This window comes from Acanthaster planci, linkage group LG04, assembly GCF_054643075.1.
Source record: "Acanthaster planci isolate LZ-2023a linkage group LG04, COTS_SCS, whole genome shotgun sequence".
NCBI lineage: Eukaryota > Metazoa > Echinodermata > Asteroidea > Valvatida > Acanthasteridae > Acanthaster > Acanthaster planci.
Genome location: NC_141780.1, coordinates 584,825 through 611,707, shown reverse-complemented (window position 1 = coordinate 611,707; position 26,883 = coordinate 584,825). Strand labels below are relative to the sequence as shown.

The window sequence follows — 26,883 nt, the reverse complement described above, 5'->3', positions numbered from 1 at the left end:
AATGACGCACGTACAACAAGCCGTCGAGGGCGCAGGGTACGGGTAATAACGCGAACGGTACTTGACAAATTTTGCGGAGGGACACGTATTCGTTGGGTTATCGCAAAGAAAGACACGGCGTTGTGATAACCTAAACGGTTATTTTAAGCCGTCCGGCGGGATTAATCAACCATGCTTGCTGCGTCTAGATTCATCAGGCGTTTTTCTACGTCGCAGGTAAGAAAACGCTCGGCGGGCAATGTTTGTCAAGGCCAAGAATAGAAAGGGGCCCGGGCCTAGGCATAGCACCTTCTTAAAATACATGTACATGTACTTGGAACTTGGCTATGTAACGTCCGTCAGTCCCAAGAGCATTTGCTCTATGATCACACGTATGCCATATGGTTCACACATGGATGACATAGAGTGACGATATCTCTACAATGGGTTCACATTTCCTCCATGATGAAAGTCATAGGACCATAGGTGACGATCATTGTACATGTTGTACCGCCGGTTAAAGATGTGTTTGGATATGACTTGGCCTTAAGGGGAAATAATTTCAGGAAGTAGGGTGCCTAGCTAGTTCCAGACCTAGACATGCTAGGCCTGCGTGTTCGTACATGTAGGTCTACGGTAGCCTCAATAGTTTCCCTGCTTTAAACAGTTGAGTTGGCTTAACTTAAGTTTGAGGAAAAAGTTCCATACCATACACAGACATCACTTGACACCCTATCCCCCTGCCTATGCACAAACCTATGGAACTGCCTTGAAGAATTATGTTTTCAAAGTAAAATGCTTCAATATATCCCTGCTAAATTTGACTTTAGGACATGTTAACACATTCTGATGGCTAGTAAACCAAGTGCTGCAAGGAAAATTAGATGAGCGATGATTTGTGCCTAGTATATGGAATTCTTGCCAATTTTTATTTTATGAAAAGAGTTCCACATGGGGATGCCACCAGACACTTTGTGCATAAACCCTGTGAGACTGGTCTGAAAATGTATATTTTCTAAGTATATGACTTGGTATTTTCATTCCTAAATCAAACTTTTCTGGACATGGTTTTTTTCTTTCTGTTGGGAATAATTAGTGGTGTCCGTATGAATGGAATTCTTTCCTATTTGACTTTCTGAAGACGATTAAATGCTAGGGCAAATACCATTTAATTACTTGTGTGGTAAGGGGGAATAGAAATATGGAATCCTAATTTTTGGAGCAGAGGAATGCACAGTAAATGGGAGTTATTGAAAAAATTCTAATTCCAAATGGACTTCCTTGAAGCCAGCTATGAAGATACAGAGCCAGAGTGCAATAAGAAAGACATTTATGTGGGTAGGCAGTCAACCATGACTGCGTGGCGAGCTAGGCTACGAGGTGAGAGATGAGAGACATAAGCAAAGGCTATTCTGCAGTTGTGCCAACTTGGACCCTACATATTTATTGCCTTTCTGAACATTTGGACAGGTCTGAGTAACTTGAATGTTTTTTAGCCACTTCACCCATTTACCACTTCGCTTATGCCACTTCCCAACCTGCCACTTCACCCACGTGCCACTTCACTCACGCCTTTATCAACATTGAACAGAGAGGAAGACACAATTACCCAAGCCCACTTGAATCTGTCCTGAATGCCAGCAAAGATAAAAGATCAGATAGGAATACTAGGATATTTCGTAGATTTTGAGATTGTTGAGGGTTTTGATGTAAAGCCAATGCAAAGCTAAAACTTCAAGTAAAATCAGATGCAGCACTCACAGTAAGAACAGCATGGAATGAAAAAAATGGCTGGAAGCCAGTTACTCCTGAGACAGCATGAAATACATGTACATTCTGAAGTTTAACAATGTGAAACTGTCATGAATTGACTGTTAAAAATTCAGAAATATTTCACTTACGAGTAGTTCACAGAATTAGAATTGTCTTCATGCATCTACATGTAAGTACATGTGTCAGACTGTCACTGCAAAATGCACTATTGCAAAAAGAAAAAAGGTTCCCTTTTGAAATTTTGGAGCATTGTGGCAGACACCATTTTACCTGCTTTTAGTTTGCGTCTTGGTCTCTATTTTCTGAGTATTGTATCGGAAAAGTGCATGCAATAAACCGGTTAAGATGCAGCTATTTGTTGGTTAATCGCAGACCTGTACTTCTGAAATCAGGGCATGCATTAACTCTGTGCAAAACAAAAAAGAAAGTATGTGATCGACAGCGACCAGGACTCTACTTATCACATTTGTTAGCATAGGATAGTATTTGGTGATAGTGGGTCCAAGTGGATTGGCAAGGATGACCCTAGAAATAATGGCTCAACAAAAACGTTAGATTTCACCCTCAAATTAGCCACAAAAGCTTGAAGATTGTGTTGGGTGCACATGTACAGAATTTTAAACAATAAACACAAGCACAAGTCAAGGATCACACTCTGAATATCTTCAAACCATATACAAGAATATCAGCTACTGTCAGAAATATCTCTTCTTTTTCTCAATGGTCTCCGGCAGTGAGCTTGGCCTTAAACAAATTTTATTTGAAATGACAAATCCAGAAATGTAACCAGGTGGCTGCTTGCCTCTAAGTTATTTGGCATTTGGAGTCTTTGCTCTTAACTGCATGTTTGTGTATCATTTTTTGGTTTACTATCAACAGTCAACATCAGAAAGGCTACCATCCTAAAGCACTAACAGCAGTTGATTAATTGACTGTTGTGTGGTAGAGTTTGTGAAAATGTTGGAAAGTAAACCTGATAACATAGAACTGGTACTGTTTCCTGCATCAAGGTACTGTACACACAGTTCTACTACACTGTATTCTTTGTTTCCAGCCCTGCTGGACAGTTTGCGAGCAAAACATCATTATATTCATTTTGGCTGATATTGGAATCTATCCTTTGCCCCAAAACTTTCAGAAATAATTTGGCATCACAGTTACTGTACTTGAGTGTCACATTTACAAAGTTTCAAACTGACCTCAAAATTCCTATGAATTTGTGTATACTGGTACTTCATATCTAGAGTTACCAAAACTCACAATTCTGTACTCATGTTATAGTTGTAAGTCTTCAACTTGCAGAAAATGAGCAAATTCGTGCCTTGGCCTTTTGTTGAGCAATACATTGATAATGCTGGTTATCACCCCTGTCTGTGTACATTTTGCAGTAACTGATAAGCCTTATATGATTTAGGAATGATTTTAACAATGATTGAGGGGACTGACACCTGATGATACTAGGTTGGGTCATTCCTTCTGTGTTGGAGGTACACAGGTTAAATCAATCCAATATCTTTTTGATAATTTTGTTTGTCCTTTTCAGTTCAAGCAAACTACTGGTTCTGCCCCTTTCCTCTTGGAAAAAATTGTTGATAATCAGATCAGACTTATGAAATAATTTCATCAGGCATGTGAACTCAAAAAGGTCTCTATCCACAGATTGGGGCTTCTCATGAAATTTGAAGGAAAGGTGTTGTCTCAATTGAAATCATTAGTGTAAAGTGTCATTTTTACTTAAAAAAAAACCGTGGATGGTTGCAATTGGTTAATGAACCACTCCCTAACTCGTTCAAAGCTCTCTGATATTTCAGTCCCATGGGACTTCTCAAATGAAGTTTTCATGGGGCGCTAAACTTGGGCATTTGGATGTACATGTACATTGTCAGACCTACATGTACATTACCAGTGGTGATAAAATATCACATACAAGACCTGGTGAAGTGCTTTATTTTTTTGTGCATGTCCTTTTGATTAAAATACCTTAATATGTTGGTATTACCACAAGTGGAGGTGTTTTTCTTCTGCCATGTTTTTAGGTATGTACTCAGAATTGTCCATCATCCTTTGTAAGAGTAAAGTATCATCAAAAGTTTGCCTTGAAGTGGAATCTTCTCAACTGATCTTTGATCCTTGCAATTGCTCGCTTAGTTTTGTCATAGTATAACTCCTTTGTTTTTGAAATAGTCTTTTTTTTTTCAAAGATGAATGTACCTGCAGCAGCAGGGACATTCATTCCACATTCAGGAGCAATATTTTACATGTATTGGAAGGTTTTGAAGTAAATGTTGACACCCTAATCCTTTCTGAGTACAACCATCAACAAACAAGTTGCCTGTGTCCCTTCCATGCACAAACCATGTCAAAATTAAAGTTTAACTTTCAGTTTCTAACTTTTGGCCTTTGGCATATGCTCTGCATTCATTGTCCTAACCGGAAATCTTCTCTGTACAATGTGCCTCAGAACTGTACAATGTGCCTCAGAACATTACGAATGCAGCATGTAGTGTACATGTACATCTAGGATTGAACCACCCACAGTGCCATGAATTCTTCTTGGTTTGTTGTTGCTGAATGCTGCTCAACACAAAGGCAGAGTTATAATAGGTTTAATGTCCATGGCAATCATTCAAGGAAGGCCTTATAGTACTATAACAGTATACTGCATCAGCAGATAATTAGAATACATCTAACAGCCATTCTGATTGGCTAGTATGTAGAGGGTCTGTAGGGGGTGTGTCATTTTCCTCTGATTGGTTTCCTATGATTGGTAGATTATTCAGGGGTCCTGGGGATGTGGACATGTATTATGCATGACTTTTATGCATGTAGTCTTGTTTGGCTATTGGTTTTGCATGGGGTTTTTCTGTCATGCAGGGCAGGCATGGGCATTGTATTCAGCACGGAGGGTAGCGTGGGTTTTAAACTGTCCAGAACATCTGCTTTAAATCCTACTAGATGTAGTGTGGGTCTTTTGCTGATACCTTCATGGTCAACTTGAAAGTTCAGTACTCCTAACCTGTGACCTGTACAGTAAGTTGGCTATAGAGTATTGTTTTATATTGTTCATATTTGCACAGGAAAACATGTGTTGTGATTTGTATTGTTTTATTTTTATTTAGCTTTATTCATTGGGATGAGCAACCATTAGCTATTTGTCTCTTCAGTTTGCTTTAAGATTTCACAGTATTCTGTGACTGCTCATTGTGCATACATACATGTAGACTTGAATCAGAATCATGGACTGTAGGTTTAGTCATGGAGGTAAGATAGACATTCTTGATTAGGCCATCAGTACATGTATGTAAGATAGAACATATTACATGTAGATTGAAATTTCCAAGGCCAAGTGAACAGTCAAATATCTCTGCATACATTTGAACGGGGTATCATAGATATCCATAACCAGATATACGTAACCGAGTGGTGTTTATGCTTTACATATCTTAGAGAGAGAGAGGAATGAAGTCTTGAATGTTAATATTACCGAAATACATCTCTTATTCTCATTTTAATTATAGTTCCTTTGAAAATATGCCCAGTGGTATTTACATGTACTGGTATTTAGTATTTCAGTAGAGTGGGCACATTTTCATATGTACCATTCGTGCTCTTAAGATCAATGAATCAGTGCTGGATTTTTGTTTTAAAATCATGAAAATTCCTTAATGTGAAGGGGTTTATTTAGACCACAACAAAACAACAAAATGGAAGATTGGTCAGATGGTTCTTTATGTTATACTCCAAGCTCAATTGAGAATGTTACTGTGGCTTAGCATTGTTCTACAGGGAACAGAAGTCTTGGCTAGAAATTACACTGGTTGTTAATTTGGAGGAACAATATACATGTACCACAATGATTTGGAACTGTTTCATGTTTCCCCATTACCCTAGATACATATACATGTAGATGTCATTGTCAGTTAAGCAAGCAACGAGTTGAACACTTCCACAATCTTTTGTCCTGTTCAGGAAATCTTAAAGTACAATGCTTGCCAATTTTAGCCTGTTAATGTGTATTTGATGTTATGAAAGTAAGGAAGTTTGTTCACACGTCATGACAAAAAAGTCGTATTGATGTGATCCAATTTGGAACATTCTCAAAACCTATTAGTTTAGTTTTCGGTGACAATTTTGAATTATTTTTTTGTCCTCCTCTAAGTCCTTTGCTTCTATCTTTAGAATTATTTACGTGTTTAGATTTCAGATACTAAAAAAGGATCACGGTCCAAGGGTTATTTGACTCGGTACAGATATTCAGGATCAATCTTGTCCCAGATTTGAAATATACTGGCCTTACAGTGTAAGAGAAGATAAAATAGTGATAAGTATAATTCTTAATGCCGTTAATTAGGCTTAGATCAGGATGTGTAGGAGTGTATGTGTTTACATGCACATGTGTCAATACCTGGTCATAGCTGTTATATAGTGGCAACATGTGTTACAAAGGTATGTTGTGATTTTTGTTTCATTAATAAGTGATTTGGAGAAAGTTTCCTGGAATATGATTTTATGAACAGTTCTCTCTGTTGTTACAAGTGTCATGCTTAGTTTGCAGATGAACCCTGTCATGTACTTTTGATTAAACTTTGCTCACAAGAATGTATTATTAAACCCCTTGGTAGGACTGAGTCTAGATTATCAAAATTGTTGAGATAAATTATCCGGATTCTATGTTTATTTATTGCCAAGTCACAGACAGACTTTTTGTCCTTGTAAACATGATGTGTCCATGGTATTCCATGTGACACATGATGTGGCACATACACAGATAGCTTCAATTACATGCACTGGTACATGAAGGCACTGTGTACACTAGAAGAAATCAGGTGGTGTGCCTGGAACCAAAGTCCACCATGCCAGTTGTTCAAACTCCCTGAAACCAGTGGAAGCTGGATTGAGCAATTTCTGTTTGTCATCCTGATAATTGATAACACATGCTCCAATGTAATATTCTTGGGTAACTTACATGTACCAATTGGCGCTTTGTATGGTAATCCTTGTCAGGCATTCAGTTGTGTTACTATACAGCTTTCAACATTATTTCTTTGTCTTAGTCCAAATTAATCTTCTCCTTACACATATATACCAGCAAGAATTATGAATGAAAAAAAACTGCTGGTAGCACCTGTGTCATTTTTCCTCATGTACATGTGTGTAAGTAGGAAGTCATCAAATGCTAAATTTGTACAATCTCAAGGGCTAGTTCACAAACAAGGCATTAGAAATACTGTTCATGTACAGTAGGTATCCTGTGGGAATATAAATTTGCTTTCCAAGGCACCAAGCAGGGAATAAAATTCACATTTCATGCACAGACATGCTTTATACTTGAACATGTATACATGTATATGTACAATATAGATGTACATGTACAGTGTACATGTAGTGTCATCAGTTTGCATGGTTTTCAATGGGAAGGATTGGACTCTGTATATGTTTATACGTACATGTATACCAGTACATGCACACTGTACATACAGTGAACATGTACACATGTACATGTACTATACATGTACATTGTGTAGAAAGTTCTGTATGCAACTTGCACTAAGTGACAGCATATACATGTACACTGATCATGGATCATCCAACTGGCATGGTAGCTAAGAATAAAGGTGTGGCCTGACCTCTGACCTGGAGCATAACTTTGCAGTGTGGCATTGCATAATGGTTGAGGAGGTACAGTGCAGTGTGGGGTCCAGTCCACTAATTCAAGCCTCATTGAAAACAGTGTAAAATCAGCACTGTTCAGGGCCCAATAACATGCACGCCAACATCCCTGAGATTTCTGAAACACTTTTTTTGTGTGGGTTAATCAATTACATTTTTCCGAAGTCCAATTGCAGCCATTTTTCAAGTGGCAAACCTCTTCTTTCTTGAGCACTTAAGACCATTTTCAACCATAGTTTTTAGCCAATCTGCTCTCATATGAAAGCTCAAAGACCCAGGGAGTTGATCCTGGCAAGAATTTACACAATCTCACCATTTTGGGGCCCAAACAATCTCCTTTTTCAAAAGATACTGCTGGTGGGGGCACTTTTAATGTTAATGAGCTGGCCAGAAATTCTCACTTGAATTAGTGGTCTGCACCCTGTACTTCCATGTGCCTCAATATCTCCTGTACATGTATTTAATTATTCTGAAAAAGAGCATGATTACTGATGTATGACAGATATGTCTGAAAGGCACCTGGTGTATACACATGTATATGGCTGGCATTGGTATTGGTTGATGGTTTGTACAGTACATATACATGTACATGCATGACGTTCATGTATGCATGGAATTCGTTCTGGCCTTTACAAATGGTGGCATCTTTCCAATAATTCGCCAGCAATCTGTAATGTTTCTACAGTTATACTTCTCTTCAAGGTCACTGCCTATGCTGTTCATGTTGTGTGGATTCACTATGGAATATGAATAGGTGGTTTCATTGTTGCTGTCTGAGGCAGATAAATTGCACCAATGGCTGCTTTGTTGTGCTGTCTGTGGTACATCTGTCCCAAGAACAATCCAACCTGAGTCATGCTGTTTCTTTAATGATGTACCTGCATTACGTGTATACATGTATGTACTGGTAGCAATTCACCAAAGATCTGACGTCATAAACTGAATGACTGAACAGGTGAATTCTGAAGAAAGAGACAGGTGTAGTCCTCATGCAGGAAAAATCATCATTATTGGCAAAATCTTAATAGAGTACGGCTAATAATTTGTCCAGTATACATTTGCAGGTTTTGTATCATTAGAATGGGAATTGTTATAGTAAGTGTTACATGTGATGATGACATCATTAGGTGACAAGTCATGTGACATGAAAGGTGCATCCTTCAAAGCATTACATGTATATCTTCTGAAGTTTATGTCTGATTAGGTTGAAACATTGCAAGTAGTAATATTCCGAGTCCTCTTGTTATAAGAGGAATGCAAACTTCAGTTGTGAAATAGTTCCCTTTTCCCATAGTTTACTTCCACAATGAAACAAAATGTTTTGGAAATTTGATTATCCTTAACAAAGTGTCTTATTATCTGAAGCTATGCAGGTGACATATTTTCAACAAGGACGATTGACTGAAAAAAATTGTACCCTTAGCTCAGGTTAGGGCATAACGCAAAGGTTTAGAAACTGAGTTTTCATCGAACCCTCTTTGGAAATGTTCTCTGCATATGTATTGTATCCAAACCAGCTGAGAAGTGGCTACAAGTATTCTGCATTTGATGCTAAGCAAATTTATGTAGCCAGCAACGTGATGGAATAGTTGAGCTATTGATTTGTGTTCATGCTAACATTTGGTTGACATTAAACATTCACAGATGTGGCTGATGTAAATGCCAAAGCTAGAAAACGTTTTTCCTTCTGCCTACATGCTTACAGTGAAACACTGTTATAACAAGGTCCTTGGGACTTTACAGATTTGTACCGTGTACTATCAGTAATAGAAGACCAATTAAAAAAATGGATACTTGGGACCCCAATTTTTCCATGGTATAAACGTGACTTTGTATTATCTGTGCTCTTATCTGTGTTCCATTGTGTATTCAATTGTGAGATACATGTAAGTTAAACACCTGAATACAGAACCAGTACATTTCAGCCCATGGCATCGGGTGTGAACAAGGTTATCAAGATTTTATAGGCTGCTTCCATCCTTCATCTCAGCTATCTAGACATTTTTGCTTTGTAACTTTCTTCAACTGCTGGGGCTTGTAAGTATGAGTCTTTTTCTAATTTAGCAATCAACAAGCCCCCTTTAATGCAATGAGGATTAGGTTCCATTGACTCCCCTAATCCTACACAGTCCTTCAAAAGAAATTAAGTGGTTTTGAAGGATCAAGGAGGAAAAGCATGTAAATTGAGCAGTGCTTTAATGAGACTGTTTTTTATCTGTTTTTCTTGGTCAGAGTATTTGGGACAAGATGAAGATCGCTGTGATTGGTCAGAGTCAGTTCGGAGAGGAGGTGTACAAGCTGATTAGAGGCAATGGTCATGAGATCGTAGGGGTCTTCACAATTCCTGATGTGAATGGCAAACCTGACCAGCTCGGTAATACTTCCAATCAAATAAGAACTGCGATAATAATTAATGACAGCTATGAAAGTAATTATGGTGTTTTATTTAAATCATCTTTGCAGCCATAGAGGCTGAAATACAAACGATCTTGCAAAGATAAAAAAAGGAATTCAAAGATATAATTCCATCTAAATACAATTTTAAAACAACTTATTATTAATGTTTTTAAAACACAAAACATGGACCTTAAAAAAAATGACTAAAATGATACTCATGTACATAAAACACATACAACACATCTTTTCTTAGTACCTTGTTATGATCTGTTATTATTGAATAGCCTAATTAAGGAGGGAATTGGATTTGTTCTGTACTGCTCAGTTCTGCACATAATTTGTTTGAATGGGTTAGGATTTCCTAGTCTCATAGTTTGTATTATTTGACGGTAATCAGTGACAAAAATTGGAAGGTTGGACAAGTGATTGAGCAAATTTGTGACAACGATTTGTCCTTCTGTCAAACAATGTTTTAAGTTTAGTCACATTCAAAGTGTCATAAGATTTGTCATGGAATCCTTAAATGCAACCCCTGCATCTGAACCCTCTTAATTTGGTTGGTCTGGGCACGTGTGAGGGCTGAATGCCTGACAGATGCGGCATGATACAACTACTGAATGTTTGTGAGGGAATGATGCATAAGGTAACAATGGCATATTGGCATTGTTTTAATGGTGCTCATGGAATTAATAAGTCTATTTCATGACACCTGAGCTGTGGTTCCACAGTCAGGCAATTAGGATTTATTCAATCATTGCATAATTTGCTTTTTCCAGGCATACAAAGAATTGCATTTTTGGTCATATTTCCTTATTTCTCAATATTAATGAATAATTTGTTTCTGTTACTTCAGCGGCCACTGCGGAAAAAGATGGCGTCCGTGTTTTCAAATTTCCAAGATGGCGGGTGAAAGGCCAAGCAATTCCAGAGGTCCTACAGGTCTGTGACATTCATGCGTTTGTATCAAAATCTCTTGTTTACAGCACACACAATTTGTGCCATCTTGGCCTCAACAGAATACCATGGCCAGATGTACCCTGTGTTGACTGCCCCACAATTTGTTACATCTTTGGTCTGGTTATTCTCATGAGGTAGTTTAGGGTATTCTGCAGCAGGTTACGAGGTGGCCCTGTTACACCATCATATACATGTAACTATTGAAATTAGTGATAAAATTTGAATGATTTTTACCTAAGTTGATACATTTTTACATTTACTTGTATAATGACGACTCATGATTTTAGAGTGAAAGCAAAATAGGTACTTTGAACTGAACTGGTTCCTTTGTGTACTTCTTATCCATTGAGAAAGCAGAAGGTTGCCCCAAATCACAAGGTATAGCAACAGCGTCTTTAGTATGGAGAATTCATATTATGTTCATGTGAATTTAAAAAACTCTGTGCACGAGATTTTATTCAAATTTAACTCATAACACTGCGTAATGGTCATAGCATGGCTTAAAATCAGCTTGGATGTCATCAGCGTGACGTTTTGGTTGGTATCTTACAGGCCTACCAGGAAACTCAACCAGACCTGAATGTCATGCCGTTCTGCTCTCAGTTCATTCCAACGGAGGTCATTGACCATCCTAAGCATGGATCTATCGTCTACCATCCATCCATCTTACCAAGACATCGAGGGGCATCAGCCATCAATTGGTAATACAGATCAATCACACTGGCTTCGGAGTAGAATTTCAGATGGGAGTTTTAAGGGTTGTCATTAATTTTCCCATTTGGATTGCATTGGATGCAGGAAATGAATAGGGACAAAACAAAAGGAATTCGTTTTTGATGATGTCAATCTGTTTCAAAGATGGATTTGCGCCAGGGAGATGTAAATAAATTTGTGTATTTTTTGCCCTGCCTGACCTGTAGTTTTAACACTGTATACTCAGTGTATGCCCCTGAGGGCTTGTGAAAAAAAACACAAGGGTTCTTGGGTGGGACTCGAACCCCACAACCTCCTGCTTACTAGTGCAGACATCTTAACCTCTCGACCACCGAGCTTGTCGGTGTCGGCTGGCTCAAGTCAGATGTAGCAGCGGGTACTGCGAACAAGTATTTCAAGATGTTAATATGCCAAAGATATTGCAATATTGCAATTCTTTGGCATTTTCTGTCATTCTTAGGGTGTCCGTGGTCTGGAAAAATCCATAAAAAAAAGTTGCCCTAGAAAGTCATGGACAATTGGGAAAAAATAGGTTGTCCTACATGTAGAATCATGTTGTCGAAGGAAGAAAGCCATGGAATAGTCATAGAAATCAGGATCCTACAAGATTATTTTTGATGGGCTGGTTATTATGTGATAATGGACTAATCGTCAATTTCCAGGCTATATCCTTGTCATTCTGTTGTGATGACTACGGCAGTCTTCCTAGTTCAAAATACCAAACAATTTTTCTTTGCAAAATCACAACGAATGTCATGGAAATTGTCAGATTTTAATCCTGGAAAGTCGTAGAGAAGTCATGAATTGGGTTTCAGATTTCTTTGGGAATGCTGCGTTCTATTGGAAAAAAAACATTGTAGTTGTCAGGAATGACTCCAATATTTGAGCAATCACAAGCTAACATGGTCAACTGTCATGTCTACTGATTGCTTGATGCTACCTGTTAGGGCTAATGTTACTCCTTTGGGTTTGTTGGTACAGGTGGCTAGTGCCTAAAAGACTTGAATCTCTCCATTGTGGTCCTGGGTTCGATACTCAGCCTGGGCCATATATTAGTAGAGTCATTTGCTGGTTATATCCTGTGCCACAGAGGTTTTCTTCAAGTTTTCCAGTTTTCATCTCTAGCTGTGCTCTGTGGGAAGATATGGGTCATTTGGTAGCTGTCTGAGTCACCTGTGCATGCCTTTGGCTCAGCCTGGTTGTAGTAAGATGTTATTGTTTAGCTTTTCTGAAACTGTATAAAATTTGTGCATAATAAATAGACATGCCCACATTATCATTGTCAAAATTGTAAAATGTTATAACAGAACGTATGATATAAATGTGAAATGAAATTTATTTTCCTCGTCTGCAGGACCTTGATGTGTGGTGACAAGTATGGTGGATTCTCCATCTTCTACGCTGATGATGGTCTGGATACCGGACCCGTTCTCCTACAGAGGGAAGTGTATGTTGACATCAATGATACGGTGGATACTCTGTACAACAGATTCTTGTACCCTGAGGGTATCAAAGCTATGGTAAGTTCCAGGTTCCTACCCAGTTGGTTGATAAGCAGGTCCTCCCCCAAGGTTGATAAGCAGGGCCTCCCCCAAGGTTGATAAGCAGGTCCTCCCCCAAGGTTGATAAGCAGGTCCTCACCCAAGTTGTAGTGGCATCCTGTCAAAGCTATGGTAAGTTACAGGTTCCTACCCAGTTGGTTGATGAGCAGGTCCTCCCCCAAGGTTGATAAGCAGGTCCTCTCCCAAGGTTGATAAGCAGGTCCTCCCCCAAGGTTGATAAGCAGGTCCTCCCCCAAGGTTGATGAGCAGGTCCTCACCCAAGGTTGATGAGCAGGTCCTCACCCAAGGTTGATAAGCAGGTCCTCACCCAAGGTTGATAAGCAGGTCCTCCCCCAAGGTTGATAAGCAGGTCCTCCCCCAAGGTTGATAAGCAGGTCCTCACCCAAGGTTGATAAGCAGGTCCTCTCCCTAGGTTGATAAGCAGGTCCTCCCCCAAGGTTGATAAGCAGGTCCTCCCCCAAGGTTGATAAGCAGGTCCTCCCCCAAGGTTGATAAGCAGGTCCTCCCCCAAGGTTGATAAGCAGGTCCTCTCCCAAGGTTGATAAGCAGGTCCTCACCCAAGGTTGATAAGCAGGTCCTCCCCCAAGGTTGATAAGCAGGTCCTCCCCCAAGGTTGATAAGCAGGTCCTCCCCCAAGGTTGATAAGCAGGTCCTCCCCCAAGGTTGATAAGCAGGTCCTCACCCAAGGTTGATAAGCAGGTCCTCCCCCAAGGTTGATAAGCAGGTCCTCACCCAAGTTGTAGTGGCATCCTGTCAAAGCTATGGTAAGTTACAGGTTCCTACCCAGTTGGTTGATAAGCAGGTCCTCACCCAAGGTTGATAAGCAGGTCCTCTCCCAAGGTTGATAAGCAGGTCCTCACCCAAGGTTGATAAGCAGGTCCTCACCCAAGGTTGATAAGCAGGTCCTCACCCAAGGTTGATAAGCAGGTCCTCCCCCAAGGTTGATAAGCAGGTCCTCCCCAAGGTTGATAAGCAGGTCCTCCCCCAAGTTGTAGTGGCATCCTGTCCAAGTACGTTGTTTACTTTGTTTTGAATTGTTTGTGAGTCAAGCTGGAGAAGCTTTGGCAGTAGACAGTAAATGAAGTCAGTATGGAGGCAAATGAAACTGTGCACTGTGGCTATATACAATGCTTTACTCAACTTAAGAACAAAGTTTTCACGCTCAACGAAAATTTTTCAAAACATTTTGTCTTGCAAAACTCTAGTTTTTAAAAGACTCTGATTGTTGAAGTTTTTAATTTCTTTGTAAGTCTTTACAGACTAGTGGATATATTTGGAGATTTATCCATTCCAAACTCTCTCTGTATCTGGCAGTGATCAGGGAACTTTGTACTCCACTACAACTTTGATTATCACTGTTGTTGACAGGTTTTGTGGCTCTAGTTTACAAGTAACTTCTCAAGGTGATGTGTCTTTGTTGTCTGATTAAGGGTGAAGCTGTTGAGATGATCGCTGACGGCACAGCACCCAAAATCGTCCAGCCTGAGGAGGGGGCGACCTATGACCCCATCTGGAAAAAGAAGGAAGTCGCCGAGGTAAACTTGGGATGAAATGCCTTGTTTTTAACTGAACAAAGTGAATTCTGTTTGATGGATTGGCATAGTGTCAGCATATCAGCATATCATATCACACTAGCTGCTATTTGTGACTTTGTATTTATGTCCACGTTTTAGATCAAGTGGGACCAGACTGGAGAGATGTTGCATAACTTCATCCGTGGTAATGACATGATCCCAGGGGCGTGGGCAACTATTGATGGACAGGTGAGAACAATCCTTGCTAAAAGTCATTTCATACTTGACACCAAAATCTATTCAAATTTGTGATATCAGATCAAATAATCACAATGTAAATTCACAGGAGTTGAATTCATTTCAAGTTCAGCAAATGTTACTGCTAATAGATTGTGACATCACATTTTGCATTTCCTTGAGATGTGAACCTTAGTCTTTAATACGGATGAGTTTTTAACATCGTAATTACTGCATTTTAGTTTTATCAAGGAGTGACAGAAAAGTAACAAGCAAGGTAGTTGAGGTGAAGGGTAGTTGCATTGTAACATGAATATACCAGTGATCAGTAATGGATAGTGTACATGTTTTCAAGCATTATGTTTGTCTTTACTGTACAGTCACCAGTCCTTAATTTGCTATTGCAGAAAGTATCCATGTTTGGATCCAAGTTGCTCAAAGGGGCGCGACCCAAGGGCAGGGAGGTGGTTGTCCCTGGCAGTGCCACGCCAGCTGTGGTCACCAGCGACGGTATGGTATTCTCTGGTAACGATGGCCAAATGGTGAGTCTTTGCTTACTCGCTGGCTGATTAACAAGGGTTAAGAACAAAGAACAAATCGTAAGATTTGTTTGGGGATGGTTGGGAACAAAGACTCCAAGAATTCGTGGACTTAAGTTAATTTGGTGTGTGGTAATGTTGATATTTTTCTTTGAACAAGATTTAGTAATCCACATGCATGGACTTGAGAAAAATGTCAACACCACTCTCATCAAAACCCTTAAACCTGTAACGTTTCGAAATGTGTGTTGAATACAAGACCTGACTCATGTTGAAAGCCAGTAGCCTGAGCTTTGTGGGCAAAGTGTGTGAATGGAGGATGCTTTATTACCGAGCAACGTCTCCTGGTAGACTTACTACATGCCAGCACCTGTTCATGCATATCTTTTGCACAAGCAATTTTTGGGGTTGTTTTCAAGTGATGTTGCTATCGCGTTACCAAACAATCAACAAATGACAAGTAATGATCAATTCATACCTGATTTATTGTTGGTCATAAATGTTGGATATGTTTACGTCATTTTTCTTTTCATTATAGCTGAAAGTGAAGACCCTTCAGTTTGAAGATGGCCGTATGATTCCAGCTTACAAGTATGGACTGGGTGACGATGCTGAGGAGAAGATTGAGATGACCCCTGAAGAGATCAAGATGGGAGAAGCTATCAAGGTGTGTATCAGACATGACCAACAGTAGACATGACATTGGACATGTGTTGACCCCTGAAGAGATCAAGATGGGAGAAGCTATCAAGGTGTGTATCAGACATGACCAACAGTAGACATGACATTGGACATGTGTTGACCCCTGAAGAGATCAAGATGGGAGAAGCTATCAAGGTGTGTATCAGACATGACCAACAGTAGACATGACATTGGACATGTGTTGACCCCTGAAGAGATCAAGATGGGAGAAGCTATCAAGGTGTGTATCAGACATGACCAACAGTAGACATGACATTGGACATGTGTTGACCCCTGAAGAGATCAAGATGGGAGAAGCTATCAAGGTGTGTATCAGACATGACCAACAGTAGACATGACATTGGACATGTGTTGACTCCTGAAGAGATCAAGATGGGAGAAGCTATCAAGGTGTGTATCAGACATGACCAACAGTAGACATGACATTGGACATGTGTTGACCCCTGAAGAGATCAAGATGGGAGAAGCTATCAAGGTGTGTATCAGACATGACCAACAGTAGACATGACATTGGACATGTGTTGACCCCTGAAGAGATCAAGATGGGAGAAGCTATCAAGGTGTGTATCAGACATGACCAACAGTAGACATGACATTGGACATGTGTTGACCCCTGAAGAGATCAAGATGGGAGAAGCTATCAAGGTGTGTATCAGACATGACCAACAGTAGACATGACATTGGACATGTGTTGACCCCTGAAGAGATCAAGATGGGAGAAGCTATCAAGGTGTGTATCAGACATGACTAACAGTAGACATGACATTGGACATGTGTTGACCCCTGAAGAGATCAAGATGGGAGAAGCTATCAAGGTGTGTATCAGACATGACCAACAGTAGACATGACATTGGACATGTGTTGACCCCTGAAGAGATCAAGATGGGAGAAGCTATCAAGGTGTGTATCAGACATGACTAACAGTAGACATGACATTGGACATGTGTTGACCCCTGAAGAGATCAAGATGGGAGAAGCTATCAAGGTGTGTATCAGACATGACCAACAGTAGACATGACATTGGACATGTGTTGACCCCTGAAGAGATCAAGATGGAAGAAGCTATCAAGGTGTGTATCAGACATGACTAACAGTAGACATGACATTGGACATGTGTTGACCCCTGAAGAGATCAAGATGGGAGAAGCTATCAAGGTGTGTATCAGGCATGACCAACAGTAGACATGACATTGGACTTGTGTTGCTTATTAGCAGTATACTCATGTAAACATACATGTACAGAAACATAGTCTTTGTTTTATTTATTAGAAGCACAGTTCCCCGGGATTCTTGAACCATTTGCCTGCAAACTAAGCTACTTATTTTCATTCAAAGTTGAAGCTTAAATTTTTCTGCACCTTCCCAAACATTTTTGCCATCAAGAATAAGAACATCTAGATTACAAATTACTCAACATCAAAATATGTAAATAAAGGAATAACGTACCACTCTAACTTTCAAGAAGTTTCAACACTGGGTATTTTCTATCCATGTAGGATATCTGGGCAGGCATCCTGTCCACAACCAACATCAGTGGGGACTCAGATTTTTTCAAAATGGGAGCAGGCTCTATGGATGTTGCTAGGTAAGGACATGTCAACACTATGATGTGGCTAAATGCTCATAGAGAAGCTGTGGTTTGCTCTTCTGTTGCTTGTGATTGGTCAGTGCATGGCACTTGTGATTGGTCATCAGCTCAGGACAGAGAGTTGCTGTGTCATATTTCCTGCTGAGCAGCTTCATGACCTTTGACCCTGTTAGTACTTAAAATAAAAAGTACTTCATACAGTGAGAGAAAAGTCATTAATGCAACCATTGATCGCTTCGTGAAATCTGATGAGGAAGAACTTCACCAATTAAAAAAAAAAACCATCAGATGGTACTTGAACTTCAACTTTGCTTAGTATTTCCCCCTGGTGCTGATGTAAATTTAGGATTTGAGAACCAAACTTGCCTGCTCTTTCTGAAACTCTTGGAGTATGTTTGTGAAGATTTGTTTCCTCATTTCAGATTTTTCCACTGTTCAGTTTCTCATTTGTTTCTTTGTCTCAAAGGTTGGTTGAGGAAGTCAAACAGAAGTGTAACGGTATTGTATTGTCCAATGAGGATGTGTACATGGCCACCACATATGATGCCTTTGTGCAGAAAGTTGTCAAGAAGGGACGTGGATTGGATGAGTTTGTCTTTGAGTATGATGCGGTAAGTCTCTTTGCTCAAGAGGCAAAAGTACAAATAAAACTCCTAATTGTCATTGATTAAAGATATTGCTCCATGGAGTGAATCAATTCACATCTTGCATCAATTAAAGTTTGAGATAGAGAACATTTAACATTGTTTCACATGGGCTTTTTGGTCCAAGTTCTCATGAATGCCAGTATTTCGCACGAGCATGATATGAGAAAATGAATGTGAAAGAGATTGTATCAAATTACATAGAAGTAGTATTATTTTAACACATTTTCAACCAAAAAGGACATTTGACCACATTTGTTCTTTACTTGATAATCTATATTGTGTCTCTAATCTCACTGGCTCATGAGATGTTCTTGGATTGAAATTTTCCATTTACCATTCCTCTCTTCCGTTGCAGATCAAGATGAATGTGAATGACATGGACATCGAGTTTCCTCATCAGCTTTTCATCAACAATGAGTTTGTGGACTCTGAAGACGGCAGAACCTTTGACACCATTAACCCCTCTGATGAGAGCGTCATCTGTAAGGTTGCCAAAGGAACGGCAGCAGACGTTGATACTGCTGTCGCTGCTGCCAAGGTACTGAGCCACTTGCTGAGTCAGTTGCTTCAGAAAAGTACCCTCTTCAACCCCATCTACCTGCAAACTTCAACCAGAACCCACTGCCTCCTTTTTCTAGCACTTTTATGGATTCACACTTTGTAGCTCATCTACATGCACTTACACTCTACCTCCAAGATTAAGAACAATGAATACAAAATTCTTTTGAAGGTTTGTCAGATGTCAGTCCTGCGATGATGAACAGAGCGTACTGTCTGCCTACAGTAGATTGTCAGGTTTACAAACATCACCTGCAACAAACAAAACAAAGTCCTTTTGTCATTGATCACTCTAGCTGAAACCTCTACTCAGAACAGTGTCCTGGATCTCACGACATTTGGTCTTTTGCAGTTTCCTTAAAGTTGTTTATTTTTCAGCTCCTTTCTACATGTGCTCTTTTCATATGTTGATTGTAAATGAAATCTGATTCCAAGCTTTCTAATCTGTGTTTCCATTAAACCGCACCTGTGTGCTTTCTACTTCTGTGTTGTTATTGGGTTTGTTAGTCATCAGAATTTCAGGCCTTCTTCATTTTCCAAATTGATTGTCATGAAGATGTCTGTAACAAGCTGGTGTTTGATTTGATTGTAGGAAGCATTTGAGGAGGGTGAGTGGGGTAAAATGAACGCAAGAGACAGAGGAACGCTCATGTTCAAGTAAGTGTAGAGAAAACAAATACTGTGTGAAGTTATTGGCCCAATAATTCATAGAATGTTCATACAAATTGACTTTCAGCTAATTAATTGGGAGACTGCTTCATCAGGTTATTGGAATAACTGAGGATGTGCATATGAGCCAGAGCTAAGACTTTGATCCTCAATATGCCATAAATGTGGCATCAAGTGTTCATTATTAAAGGGTTAGAATAAACTGTAATCAAAGTAGGTCATAGCGGCAGGGACAGTGTAACTTGTAATGGTTCTGTGATGTACCCTTGGCATTTTAAGCTGTACAAGAACTATAATGGTAGTTATGGCAGTAATGCTTCAAGATGACATCAAAAATTATGGCGTCAGATATTTCCAAATTAACACTCTGACCCTTCTATGCAAAGATGCATTCTAGACAGAGTTGTCCTATCAGTCAACATCAGTCAATGATCCCTATATGTCTGTGTACTGTGCCAAATCAAGTGGAAGGAAGTTTGGACTGTCTGTAAAGGGAGTCGATCCAAACTAGTAGCATAATTGATGGCATCGGTGTATTTTCAGGCTTGCTGATCTGATGGAGGAACACAAGGAAGAACTAGCAACGTTAGAATCCATTGATTCAGGAGCTGTCTACACTCTAGCCATCAAGACACATATCGGCATGTCCATCGATACCTTCCGCTACTTTGCTGGGTGGTGTGACAAGATCCAGGTACACAGGGGCAGGCCTGATAAGTCTTAGTGTATTCAGCGTGAACCAAACCCCTGTGTGTATGTGGGGCTTTGGAGAAGAACAATGAGATGCTGTGGTAATGTCACACTTATGGAAATATGAAAGAAATAAAACTAGTTCATTGTAAAAAAGAAGCCAACGGTTGGTTAAAGAGTAGAAAAATTATTTCAATTTATGGAGGATCTTTACATTTTCAGAGTTAATTTAAGAGTAAAATTACATCTAGGCATGAAATGATCCACTATATTTAAAATAATAGAAATCATTATTGTGATTTTAAGTCTTGACAACCGCTATTATCTTTGTTTCAACTTTTAATCATTATGGAATATTAAATATTAACGTGAAATGTCATCTGGTGACTTTGCTGTACCATCAGATCAAAGTAAACATTGTCAAGATTTTTTTGCCTGAGAGTGTACATCCATTGCAGTATTATTTAATATTTGGATATCTTTTTTATTTTGTCAGGGTCTTACAATTCCCATCAACAATGCCCGACCAAACAAGAACTTGACGTACACCAAGCGTGAACCTATGGGGTAAGCCTTGTCAAGCACTGGCTCCCCAGTCAGTATTTGAGTGTGTTTTTGAGTATTTGTGTCATTTGAAAAGTTGTATTAGAACTCATGAGAGTTGAGGTCACAGTCCATCAGTACAGAGCGACTTATTCATGTTCTTGAAAACACTGGTAGAGATACTTCATGAAGATTTAACAGCTGGGAGCATCTGAGAAGGTTTTGCCTCCAGACTCTCATGTTTGTTCAAAGTAGTATGATAGATAGTTTATTGAAACATTCAGCTTTCCCACAAAAAACATTTTCAGAAACACCTCAACCAAAAGCAGATTAAGATTTTCAAATGAAGAACATTGGAAATTCTAGTGGTTGGTTTCCTCCACTTTATTTGCCCTCTTGTGCCATTATTGAATACCTGGCCAAAAAGCTAGCTCTCAAGAACCAAACTTTACAACCTTAGAGGGCTTCACACTTCATATTTATTTATTTTTTTTCAAAACCAAACTATTTACATCTGTTAAATACCAACATCTAAATCCTCCTCCTTCACCAGAGTATGCGGTATTGTGGTCCCATGGAACTACCCTCTCATGATGTTAGCCTGGAAGATGGCTTCTTGCCTCGCTGCAGGAAACACAGTGGTCCTCAAACCAGCCCAGGTGACCCCCCTGACGGCCCTCAAGTTTGCCGAGCTGGTGGTCAGAGCTGGCTTCCCACCTGGTGTCATCAACATCATCCCTGGATCAGGTGAGTGGCAAATCTGAATGAATCCATCGTCAGAACTCCTGCAAGAAGTTTAAACTCAACTGTGCCCGTGGAAAGTCCAGATATGACTCAAAGTAGTGATATAAACTCCTCTTGTTCTGGTGTTGAATTCTTCAGGTTCTGTAGTAGGACAGAGAATGGCTGATCACCCTGATATTCGTAAGCTGGGATTCACTGGCTCTACGCCCATCGGAAAGACCATCATGAAGAGGTACAGTTTAGTTATAACTGACTTTTCAATTTTTTCCAATTCTAAGAATAAAGAATACTTCCTTGCATTCCAAAGAGTTTGTATCATAAAGTTGGCATTATAAGTTGGCTAGCTTACAGAAAGAACTATTGAAGAACCATTCAGTTTGGTGGTATTCTGGAGAGATCTGGGTAGAAACGGGAAACTCAGTCCAGCTTTCAACCAGGGTGAGATTCGAACCCAAGTCACTGAGAGGAAAGATGATGAATGTATCACTGCTGTACCAATGTGCTCCCCCCCCCATGTACTAGTACTTAACAAGCTTGAATTAGATGCTCCCAACAAAGTTAGGGAGGAGGGGAATTAGGAAATAAAACTCACAACAGAAAAGGGGAAAACTGTCCAGCCACTCGTCCTGTTGAAGTAAATCTCCACTAATGTAGCAGATTAATCTCACTAGTTCCAAACTTGTTCAAGTGCTTAATACGTATAGATCAATCACACCTGTGTAACTGCCTTCTTTTACTTGGTTTGCATTTTGCCATGATCAGTTGTGCCGAGAGCAATCTCAAGAAGTGTTCCTTGGAGCTGGGAGGTAAATCCCCGCTGGTCATCTTTGCCGATTGTAACATGGAGACAGCAGTCAAGCAGGTAAGACTGATGTTGTAGGAGTAATAAGAAAAGTTCCCTGTGAAGAATTTCCCATCTGCCTACCACCTGCATGCCACCTGTCTACCACCTTCATGCCACCTGCATGCCACCTTCATGCCACCTGCAAGCCACCTGCGTGCCACCTGCATACCACCTGTCCACAAGTGTTGTGCCAAAGCAGTAATGGCTTCCAATTTTGAATTAGACTTTATGAAACAGTTTGGGTGTCATCTTTTAATTTGATGTAAGTGCTTGTAAAGATCCAGCATAGATACTGCATGATCTAATGAAATCAGGGCTATTCCAATTGACAGCTTGGTGTTAACCACCCATGGAGCAGAAAGCATTGCTTGACAAATTAATGTGCTCACAGAAAAACAACAGGGATCCTGTCACATTCAATATAATTGAATAGCAGTTTGCATGGTATACAGTTTTTGCTTACAAGCACCTCATAGGAAATTTCTGTTTCCATAAATGTTCCTACGTGGGCATACTCACATGGACGCACATACTTAATCAGGATCTGCCCATGTAAGGGACATACCTTGGTTGTGTTTCAAAAAGGAGTATTCCTGGGTGAAATTGAGGTAGTGATAGCATGCTTGTGACACAATTTCAGTTTGTCATGTTTGAAATAGTCTGTTTCCAATTTGTATTGTTAGGCACTGGGTGCTGTGTTCTTCAACAAGGGAGAGAACTGCATTGCTGCTGGCCGGCTGTATGTTGAGGACAAGATCCATGATGAATTTATCAAGAGAGTGGTAAGCCATCAAGCCATTGGTGACAAATTTAGTATGGAAATGTTAGCAAGGTAAATCAACTTTTCCATCTTGAGTTGTCCATTGTTATATTCATCGTGGCTTTATATCAATGTTTTGGTCATGTTAGGTTGAAGATGAAGATCGTTAGCGAGGTCAACTATTTTAATCTTGAGTTGTCTACTTTTATATTTATGGTGGCTTTAACGTCAAATGTTTTGGTCATGTTAGATTGAAGATGTCAAGAAGATGAAGATTGGTGACCCTCTTGATCGGTCAGTTGCCCATGGACCTCAGAACCACCGCTCTCATTTGGAGAAACTCCTGGAATACTGTGAGATTGGTCAGAAACAAGGAGCTACACTGATGTACGGAGGCAAACAGGTGGATAGACCAGGTAAATGACTTGCACATAAACTCTAAACTGGTGACGTATTTCAACCTGTTAGAACATCAGATGGAAATATAACTCAGTGTATTGAATATTTAGATTGGAAGCTTTAAAGTTTTAATTTGTTAAAGTTTTAGGGGTGTGGATTTAAACTACTATTTTAAGAGTTTAATTGGTTGAGTTTACTACTTTTTGATAATGAGCACAAGAAATAAGTGCAAAATTCTTACAATCATGGCCATGTGAGAGAGAAGTCATGCCTTCTATGCTGGGTTGGAAAGTTACAGCATTTTGCTAGATATTTATGACTTCTCTTCTCCAATTTTCAGTTCCTGAAGTTTGAACCTTTGGTTTGGATATTTGCAGGTCTGTTCATGGAGCCCACGGTGTTCACCAATGTCAAGGATGACAACATGATTGCACAAGAAGAATCCTTCGGCCCTGTCATGGTTGTCAGCAAGTTCAATGCCAGGTCAGAAAAGAAGCCTTTCCTCCCGAGAAAATTAGTTATGCAAGAGCAAAGAAAGATGTAGTGTTAGATGTGTGGCACTATCGTCTCAGATCTATGAGTGATGTTCTCCTCTGATTAGTGTGCTTCTTTCTGTTGACAAGCCTGATCTCTTCTGGCTTCACAGTGATATTGACGGAATGTTAAGAAGTGCCAATGCCACCGAGTATGGTCTGGCTTCAGGCGTCTTCACCAACGACATCAACAAAGCTCTTTACTGCAGTGATAAGCTCAATGCTGGCACCGTCTTTGTCAACTGCTACAACAAGACTGACGTGGCTGCACCATTTGGTGGTTTCAAACAGTCTGGCTTTGGCAAAGACTTGGGTAATGCTGTCCAATATCATTCTATTCCAATGGGTTATTATTTTGATCATGTAATATATTTTGATAATACTTTCAAAGGATCTGTTGATAACATTCTCCTGATCTTAATAATTTTACTGGATACCTGACCTCAAAATGAGGACATGTAAAGCCTCACACCTTCTGAAACTTATGGAACTTCTTTTCAGCAAAGTTAATCGGAATAGGTTTGCAGTCAACACAGTTAAACAAGTCACAAGACCAGTCACAAGATCGGTCACAAGACCAGTCAAAAGACAAGTCATCAGATCAGTCATGAGTCACAGAGTGGACATTGACAAACAAACACTTTTATTGCAGTTCATTAAAATATCTTGTGACTTGAATTCAGACTTGAGGTCTTGTATTGGTCTTGCGATGGTTTTGTGGGATCTTGTGATGCCTTACGGGGTATCAACAGTTGGACCTGACATCAGAGGTCTCATGAATGACTCAGCATTGATTGTTATTTCACCCTGCATGGATGTCAGATGTTAGGCTACTGTACGGGCCACTTCAAGTGTGGTACTAGTTTAGCAGGTTTGTCATGATTTCTTGTGTTCAATTTATGCAGGAATGGAGGCCATGAATGAATACTTGAAGACCAAGACAGTCACAGTGGAGTATTGATTACCGTAGCTCATCAAACACTTCTTGAAGTTACAGAAGTCAAAGGGGCATGAAGAGCCAATCACGTCCGAAAGAGTGATTTTACACAGAGGTATTCTGAGCCAACAAAGCTGCAGTGATTCTTTTTTTTTCTTATGAAATGTGTTTTTAACTTGAAATAAAACAAGATGAATAAATGATAGAAAGCCTAATATTGCATTTTGAGTGCAGCTGTAGGTGCTACACCAAGAATGTTCTCTGCTTGCAAGGAGCTGGCAAAAATTTTTGATTATGCAAAGTTTTTTTTTTTTTTTTTTTTTTTACAATTTTAAATACATCTTGTGGCAACAAATGAGCCAAAGAAGATTTATTCTGGAACATATGTTATGTTCATTTTTTAATATGATTTTCAAGATATAATCCAAACATTGGTTGATTCATTTCTTTCCCTCAGCTGAAACCTTTTTTCAGTCACTGCACAGCTTTTTTCCAGACGAAGTTTGTTATTCATCCATTTCAAATCATTGTAACACTTCTAAATGCATGTGATCAATCATCATTCTAACCACTCACATCTTACAGGCATCTTACAGGTGATTATTTAAAGTACCATGCCTTGAAGTTTTCCAAATATGACTGGCGTTTCCAGAGCAGTTGACAGTAATATTTTAATCTGATAAAGAATTGCTAATTACCGAACCCCTGCAAATGGGAGCAGCCCAAGCAAGATGAGTCACAGACAAAGGTACAACCAAAACTTGAAAAGGAGGTTTAAACTGGAGAAAAGAGATTGCCAAGGAGACAGACAAATACTGGGTCATTTTCTGGGTTTATTAGGTGAAAATAAAGTTGTGTGAATGTCAATTTGCCATTGGTTTTTGTTTGTAGTCACACAGATTAGCGGACATGTGCTTCAGGTATTCTTATTGAGCATTTTTGCTTTTCTCAATATTCAGAGATGTGCCTACTTTATATTCTAAGCATCAATTTGTGGATAATATTAAGGATAATGCTGTATCCTCAGGCCCAATTTTATTATGCAGAAACATTTTATCACCTAAGTCTGTGTGTCTCTGCTGTACAGTTGACTTAATCTATGCTTTAGTAATTATTAATGGTGCCCGAGTTGGCTTAAGTTTGTGTAGAATGAATGCATGATTCTCCTCAACATACCATTTTATGTTTTAAATATTTTCTACCGGACTCATACACAGAATCATCTTGTAGCATAGGCTGATTTTGAGCCGCCCCCCCCCCCAGTTTTATCCTTACAGAATATTCAGTATTTGCAATGTCAAAAAGACTTTCTAAACTATAGTTGCAGTTTTGAAGTGATCAACATAAATCATGAATTGAGTCTTGGATAAGAGTATTACAGACTTTTTTAAACCTCAAAACTATGATTACTTGTTTTTTATTTTGTGATGTCCACTAATGACCATTAATTTGCTACATCATGTATGAATGATGATTTACCAACATTAAATCGCGCAAAATTTAAATATTCCTGCTTCAATTCCGATTCACTGTGTTGTGCTGTGTTGAATGACTTGTACAATGAAATGCATAGTTACACACTGATTTAGGCTTGTACCGTGGATGGTACTAACCATTCACGAAACAGACAAATGTTTGAACTGCTTAATGTGGGTTTCATGCTAATGTTATGCCACGAATTCAGTTCAAGTCAACGTCTGGTGTTTACTTCGTTCATAAATTTGCAGAATGTTTCAGAGGACTTTGAAATTTCATGTATGCTCCCTGAAAAGGTTACTTCTTCAAATTTGATCTCGGCAGTGAATTAAATAGCAAGCTATGCGCGGTTGAATTGAGTCGATTTATTCAACTTCCTACTTTTTAACCAAGCACTGTTTAACTTGTGACATCATGCCTTTAGACAAATGAATTAATTTGGTAACATTTA

At 39.4% G+C, this 26,883-nt stretch overlaps 1 protein-coding gene across 2 annotated transcripts; it reads left to right on the top strand.

Annotated features, from left to right (window-relative positions):
- Nucleotides 1–26: 26 nt before the first annotated feature.
- Nucleotides 27–26,461, top strand: LOC147799272 (mitochondrial 10-formyltetrahydrofolate dehydrogenase-like). Of its 2 annotated transcripts, none has more exons than XM_087135802.1 (23): nucleotides 27–216; nucleotides 9,655–9,796; nucleotides 10,673–10,758; nucleotides 11,329–11,477; nucleotides 12,845–13,010; nucleotides 14,483–14,587; nucleotides 14,726–14,815; nucleotides 15,211–15,345; nucleotides 15,881–16,009; nucleotides 17,541–17,629; nucleotides 18,099–18,243; nucleotides 18,635–18,817; nucleotides 19,430–19,494; nucleotides 20,050–20,200; nucleotides 20,693–20,763; nucleotides 21,293–21,486; nucleotides 21,622–21,715; nucleotides 22,246–22,345; nucleotides 23,011–23,109; nucleotides 23,338–23,503; nucleotides 23,864–23,969; nucleotides 24,133–24,332; nucleotides 24,925–26,461. In XM_087135802.1, exons 1-23 carry the CDS (start codon nucleotides 172–174, stop codon nucleotides 24,978–24,980), a joined length of 2,766 nt encoding a protein of 921 aa, XP_086991928.1. In that variant the 5' UTR covers nucleotides 27–171; the 3' UTR covers nucleotides 24,981–26,461. The 2 variants fall into 2 exon arrangements, with proteins under 2 accessions (XP_086991928.1, XP_086991929.1); XM_087135803.1 differs by lacking the exon at nucleotides 27–216 and adding an exon at nucleotides 4,632–4,782.
- The last annotated feature ends 422 nt before the right edge of the window (nucleotides 26,462–26,883 follow it).